A 6,451-nucleotide genomic window follows, 5' to 3' on the forward strand; every position below is an offset into this window, starting at 1 on the left:
AAAGAAGTACTGGCTCCATTTCTCACTCAGGAAACATATGATGGGGTTGAGCAACTGTTACACACATGGACATCTGGACACACACGGCACATGCATGCTCTCATACCATGGGAAATGGAGACACCAGCCCTCACCCCCCGGTGCTGGGTACAGATATGCACAGCCACGGTGGACTCAGGAGATGGAACGGACAGAGGGAAGGCTGCGGAGCCAGAGGATGCTTACCCAGCCCTGCTAGGTGCTGGTGAGCACAACCCTGGCCCCTGAAGCCCTCAACCCCCGTCTCCGCTCCCCTGCAGCTGCCCCTGGTTCCCAGGGAGGCTCAGCAGGCCCCTGCGCTGCTCCTGGCATCCTTGGTTCCCACTTGTGGGAAGGCCAGTAGGTCTCAGAGCACAGAGCCCACACAGAGAAGAGCGCTACCCTAGGCACGCAGTGGCCACGGTGGGGGCAGGGGGGCAGCAGACCAGCACACCAGAGGAGCAGCCCTGCCTGGAGTCCTACCGTCATAAAAGAAGCGCACTCGCTCAGGAAGGGGCTCATAGGCAGGGGCGAAGCACGGGCCTCTGTGTTCCAGCTGTCTCCACTTCACTCTGTCCTTGCTCTGCTTCTCTTCCCGCCTGAAAGACAGCAGAGGGAGGGCTGGCTGCCAAGTGCTGCCCAGATGCCAGCCAGGGCCAGCTTGTGTGGGCCACTGACTCCCCCACAGGCGCACACAGTGGGCTCTGTGACCTGCACCTCACAGAGGCGAAAGACAAGGCCAGAAAGGAGAGCAGTCCAGGGCCTTTCTGCCAGGGAGTGCCACCCAGATGCGCACAAGGCAAGCTGCCGAGACAGACTGCAGCAAGCCTGGGTGGGTGGAAGGGTCCAGGGAACACTCCTCTCCAAGGCTCAGGGGCCTCTCCAGCAGGCCCCATCAGAGCTGGCCTAGAATCCTCTGGAACGTTCTACAGGGCCCCACAGACCCCTCCACATGGACGCTCATGTGGCAAGTAGAGCGTGGCTGTGCTTGGAGAACCCTTTCCTCGATGAGCCGGGAGTTGGGAGGGACACGGGTGGTGCAGCTCACAAGAAGACGGGGACACACCTATGGTCCCACAAGAGAGGGGGCGCTGGGGCAGGGGTGAGGACGGGGACAGAGGCAGGAAGCCTCTGCAGTGGGTGAGGCATGGGTGTGCTCCAGGCAAACCCGATCCTGCAGGCAATCAGACACAACCCGCCATGGGCCACACCACGTGCTAACGCTGCTGCAACTCAGCATCTGTTCATAGGGGTCTGCGGGGCCACCATCTCTGCACTAGGCCAAGCGATCCCACAGACTCCAAGGAACTGCAGGGAGGAAACAGGCCGAACGAGATCCTGAAACACCTAGAAGCCTGGAGGCAGGGATCTCTGCCACCCGAGCCCCAGCTCTGTCACTAGACGCAAGAGGAGCAGTCCCAACACAGGCAACAGCGGTACTAAGGGCAGGGCGCACCACGTGGTGGAGGTGGAAAGAGAGATGACCACTCCTCCCCAGGCATAAAGACCAGGCAGAGGCCTGGGCCTCAGAGCACGGCAGCCCTCCTGCGCTGGGCCTGGTAGCCTCATGAGTGGAGGTTTGTGGTGGTATGAGAAGGGAAGGATGTAAGCAACAGACATTCTGAAAAGGACTTTCTGTTTTTGCAGAGAAGCACTGGGGAAGGTTAGGAGGAGCAGAGGGTGATGTGAGCAGAGCTGACAGCTTCAAAGAAGCTCTTGGGATTAGCCAAGAGTAGTGGTACATGCCTATAATCCCAGCACTGAGGGAGGCTGAGGCTGGAGGATCTCAAGTTCAAATTCCATCTGGAAAACTTAATAAGACTGTCTCAAAAAAAGAGTGGGGGTTGGAGAACACCCCAGGGTTTGATCCCCATACCACACAAAAAAAAAATTGGTGGGCTTAAGAACATTCTGGGGGGCAAGGGAGGTAGCTCACGACACAGCACCTGCCTGGCAAGCGTAAGGTCCTGAGTTCCATTCCTGATACCAAAAACAAAAAAATTCTGGGGTGGTACACAGAAGCTCTTGAACAAACTGTGTGATGTGTGTGCATGCTCTGAGGGAAGAGGAAGAGGAAGGAGGTGGACAGGGCAGCCACCAGCCTGGCCCTGAAGCTGGAAGCTGCAGGCACAGGAGTCCTACCTGGAAGTGATGAATAGAACTGGCGGTAGGGCATGGGAACTATGGCAAAGCTGGCTGGGGAAATAAGCAGGACCTGTTAACTACAAGATCCCTCTCTCGGGGCTGGGGATTTCGCTCAGCGGCACAGGGCCTGCCTGGCAAGCGTGAGGTCATGAGTTCAATTCCCAGTACTGGAAAAAAAAACAACCAAAAAATGAGATCCCTCTCTTGTTTAGCCCAGGTTCACTCTGCAGAGCCAGTTTTTCCCTTACCCCTTCACCCCTCACTTTTCAAATAAACTTTTGGCACCATTTCCATTTTTGGTTTATTACGTTTAATGATTTGTTTGAGGCAAGAAAGGCCAGGATACATTTAACTGATGAGCCACTTCTAAAAGAAACTACTGATAACAGGAGCAGGGGCCCACTGAATCCAAAGATCCTCACGGGTCAGAGACGGTGCTGTTGACCTCACAGGCTCTGTGGTGTTAAACAGTTCCACCCGGGGCTGGGGATTTAGCTCAGCGGCAAAAGCGCCTGCCTGGCAAGTGCAAGGTCGTGAGTTCGGTTCCCAGTACCGGAGAAAAACCAAAAAAAAAAAACAGTTCCACCCACCTTATTCCCGCATTCCAGGGTGACACTGACAGCAGGTGCCACTAAGAATTAAACTAAGATGCTTTCTGCTAGATCCACCAAAGAGGGCCGGGGATATAGCTCAGTGGCACAAGCGCCTGCCTGGCAAGGACAAGCTCCTGAGTTCAATTCCTCGTACCAAAAAAAAAAAAAAAAATAGACCCACCAAAGAGTCATTCTGCCCCCTAAGGATGAGAAAATGCTAAAAGCATGACCTTCTGAACTGACAGTAACACTTGTCACTAAAGCCACTGGGTAGATCCTGCCTGCCCCCCATTTCCCAGACAAGGACACTGAAGTCAAGGTTAAACAAGTTGCTGGCCAACAGCTGAGCAGGGCATGGGGTACTGCATTGTGGTGACTTTCAACTGTCCCTTCAGATGGGGATACCAAGCACTGCCATCAGAAGCAAGTCCCTAACCAGGTGTCGGGCTGGGGATATAGCTCAGTGGCACAAGCGCCTGCCTGGCAAGCACAAGGTCCTGAGTTCGATTCCCAGTACCAAAAAAAAAAAAAGAAAGAAAGAAAGAAACCATATACCTAACCAGGTGTCGTGGTACACACCTGTAATCTCAGCATTCAGGAGGTTGAGGCAGAAGGACTGCTTCAAGTTTGAGACCAGCCTGGGCTACAAAGTGAGCTCAAGGCCAGCATGAACTGCATCGCGAGACCCTTTCCCAAAAAGACACATGCAAACACAAACAAGTCCCTGCCCCCTTACCACACCTGTACAACCACACCATGCCGCTCCTTCTGAAGCATCTGCCTGCACCTTTTCGGGGAAAAACATCATCTGGGATCGACACCCAGGCCAGCAGGACTGGCAGCAGGGCCCTGCCTCCTTACCCACTCCCTGAGGCCCTGAGCTCAGGCAGAGGCTGTAGTGACAGCACACCCAGACAGGGCTGTCACCATAAGGTCACCATAAGACACCACCCTCAGAGCACTAAGTGACAATCAATAAACTCCACTGGCCATCGCCAGGCTTGAGGCAACCGCCCTGGGCAGGCAGTGAGGCTGGGATTTGGAAGAGCAGCATCTCAGCCACATTCCCAGAGCCAATAATGTGCCAGCAAGCTAGAGGCCTGGAGTGTGCGCTGGACGCCTTGGCCCCAGGTCAGTGAGCGCAAGCACGGTAGGAAAATCGCTGGGAGTTGACCTGGGAACCAGAGAATCCAGAATCGAGGAGACCAGTTCTTTTTTTTCTGTGTGTGTGTGCATGTGTGTGTGTGTGTGTGTGTGTGTGTGTGTCTTTTTGAGACAGGATCTCGCTATGCAGTTCAATCTGGCCTTGATTCACTCTGTAGCCCAGGCTGATCTCGAAATCGCAACAATTCTCCTGCTTCAGCCTCCCGAGTGCTGAGATTACAGGCGTGCGCCATCACGCCCGACTAGAGACCACTTCTAAGCCAAACAAGCAGAACAGAGGCCTAGTCATAGCCACGGGGAAGTGCGGAGTGCGCAGGGCAGGGCCTGTCACTCTGGGCAGGACTGGGTTACAAGATTCTGCAAGTCACTAATATGTGGTGTGGTGCGGCTGCCGTTCAGGTTACCCGAGATTTTGGCAGGTTACCCGAGATTTTGGCAGGGGTACTAAACAGCATGTGGCCCTCCCACAGGGTAGTACCAGATTCGCATTCAGCTCTAGTCTGGCCCACGTGCCCGCCTTACCCAGCTCTGCAGGCCTTCGGCTGGGTCCCCGAGGCCCAGCGGCAGGAAGCGTTCCCGAGCCGCAAGCGCACCACCCTGCGGAAGCCCCGCAGCACGCCAGCCTTCATCGGCTCTGAGGTTTTTCTTGTAGGAAAGCAACGCTGCCGGCTCGTCCCAGCCCCGCCTACCCTTCCCCCCGGAACCCGCCCACCCCTCCCCGGAACCCACTTACACCGCTCCCCCGACCAACCCGCCAGCCCCCGCCCACTGAGAGCCCCACCCAAGCCCATCCAGGACCCACCCACCGCCAGAGTCCCGCCCCAGGGCCGGCAGGCGGCCGGTGCTCAGCACTGCCCCTCTATCCCAGCGCCTATCCAGGGCAGCGAGGGCGCCTTTCCAGGTTCAGAGGGCCCTACCTCATTACATAACTCAGGCGAGTAAGTAGCAAAACACAGCAAATGCCGGCACTTCCAGAGGACACAGAACCGGCAGATGGCAGCTGTCCAGCCCAATGCAGCCTGCTGGGGTGACTTAACAGATTGAGTACAAGTCCTGCAAAACAATCTTCGTTCACCGGCCCCTCACCCCAAGGAGACCAAAGACCGGGTACAACGGGAGACGCGTTTCCCCCGCGAGGTCTCAGGACCACCAGGCTGGCCTGGAGGCCTCCTGGGCAGCATGGCCACACTGCCAAACCTTACGCCAGCAGCGAGCTGCACCGACCAACCTCCCAGCCTCTATATGTGACTGTAACTCACAGGCTAGGAGGATACAGTGGAGACAGGGAGAAAGGGCCGGCGCGCCCTGGTAGGACCCTCCCAACTTTCACCAGCTTATTTGTTTTCCACTGACATCTAGTGGCTGGAGGCAGGAACACAGAGGCTGGGCTTCACCGGGCTGCCCTTGCTGGCCCCAGGACCCGTGCAGCCGTGGAGCCGTGGAGCCCGGTAGCTGACCCTGTTATCTCAGAATGGGCAATCCAACCGCCTCAGGGGGACACATTAGATACTGACAGCCACGCCCTCTAGGTGCTGCTGGAAAGCTGCATGCAGTGTTTTAGAATTTTTTTTTGGTTTTTTTTCCCGTACTGGGAATCAAACTCATGACCTTGCGCTTACAAGGCTGGCGCCATGCCGCTGAGCTAAATCCCCAGCCCCTGCATACGGTGTTATAAACAGTCCTTTCCGCAAAGCAGGAAGACATCCCAGCACAGGCCCATCACTGCTTCACCTCAAGACTGAGACTCCTGTGTCTCCACTTCAGGCTCCTCAGGTTTCCTAAGAGGCGTGGCCGAACAAAACCCTCTCAACTCTCCAGGCACAGAAAATACATCTGACAAAACCCAATTTCCTTGCCGGGGATATAGCTCAGCGGCGCAAGTGCCTGCCTGGCAAGCACAAGGTCCTGAGTTCGATTCCCGGTAAAAGAAAAAAAATCCTCACATGTTAAACAACAAAGGCAACACAAAAAGCCACAATCCAGGAATGGAACGACCTTCCTCCAGTCAGTCACTTAACTTCAACAAAAGCCCCACAACCATATGAAGAACTAGGTGCTTCCCCTGAGGTCCGGAATGAGATCAGGATGTTGTTCTCACGGCTGCTGCTCAATACTATGCCAAGGTCCTACCTGGAGCAAACGGCCAAGCACAGGAGAGAAAAGGATCCAGGTGAGACAGGAAGACCTAAGTTGTCTCTGCCTATAGATAGCGTAGTCCCCTGTGTTTAGGAAATACCAAAGAATCTACAAAAAATTAACAGAACTAATAAAATAAATTCAGCCAAATTACAGGGTACGAGAGCAATATATGAACATCTGTTCTGTTTCTTTACACCAGCCATGAACGATGCAAAAGATCCGAACAAACACTTCTTCAAAGACAATATCTAAATGCCCAATAATTCCATGAACCGATGATTGACGCCATCAGCCATTAGGGTAAGGTAAATCAAACCCACAACAATATTGCTTTGCACCAGGATACCTGCAGTTCAAGTGCTGGGGTGGGGGTTGGAGGTAAGGGGACCCCA

General features: G+C 54.9%; 1 protein-coding gene across 6 annotated transcripts in view; it reads right to left on the reverse strand.

Moving 5' to 3' along the window:
• Top1mt (topoisomerase (DNA) I, mitochondrial) overlaps positions 1–5,223 on the reverse strand; it is a 25,056-nt gene extending 19,833 nt beyond the window's left edge. For 5 of the 6 annotated variants that reach the window (XR_001236215.1, XM_013520029.1, XM_005395761.1 and 2 more), the window contains exons 1-2: positions 4,443–4,621; positions 502–617 (exon numbers count right to left, since the gene is read on the reverse strand). Coding sequence is in view for 5 of the 6 variants with exons in the window: in XM_013520029.1 (XP_013375483.1) it covers positions 502–617; positions 4,443–4,549 (223 nt within the window). In the remaining variant the exon portion in view is untranslated. Of the gene's footprint in view, positions 1–501; positions 618–4,442; positions 4,622–4,837 lie in introns of those variants that run through there. The other variant, XM_013520030.1, reaches the window with a different exon arrangement.
• Between the last annotated feature and the right edge of the window lie 1,228 nt (positions 5,224–6,451).

This window comes from Chinchilla lanigera, unplaced genomic scaffold (genome assembly GCF_000276665.1).
Source record: "Chinchilla lanigera isolate Chin_1 unplaced genomic scaffold, ChiLan1.0 scaffold00053, whole genome shotgun sequence".
Classification (NCBI taxonomy): Eukaryota; Metazoa; Chordata; class Mammalia; order Rodentia; family Chinchillidae; genus Chinchilla; species Chinchilla lanigera.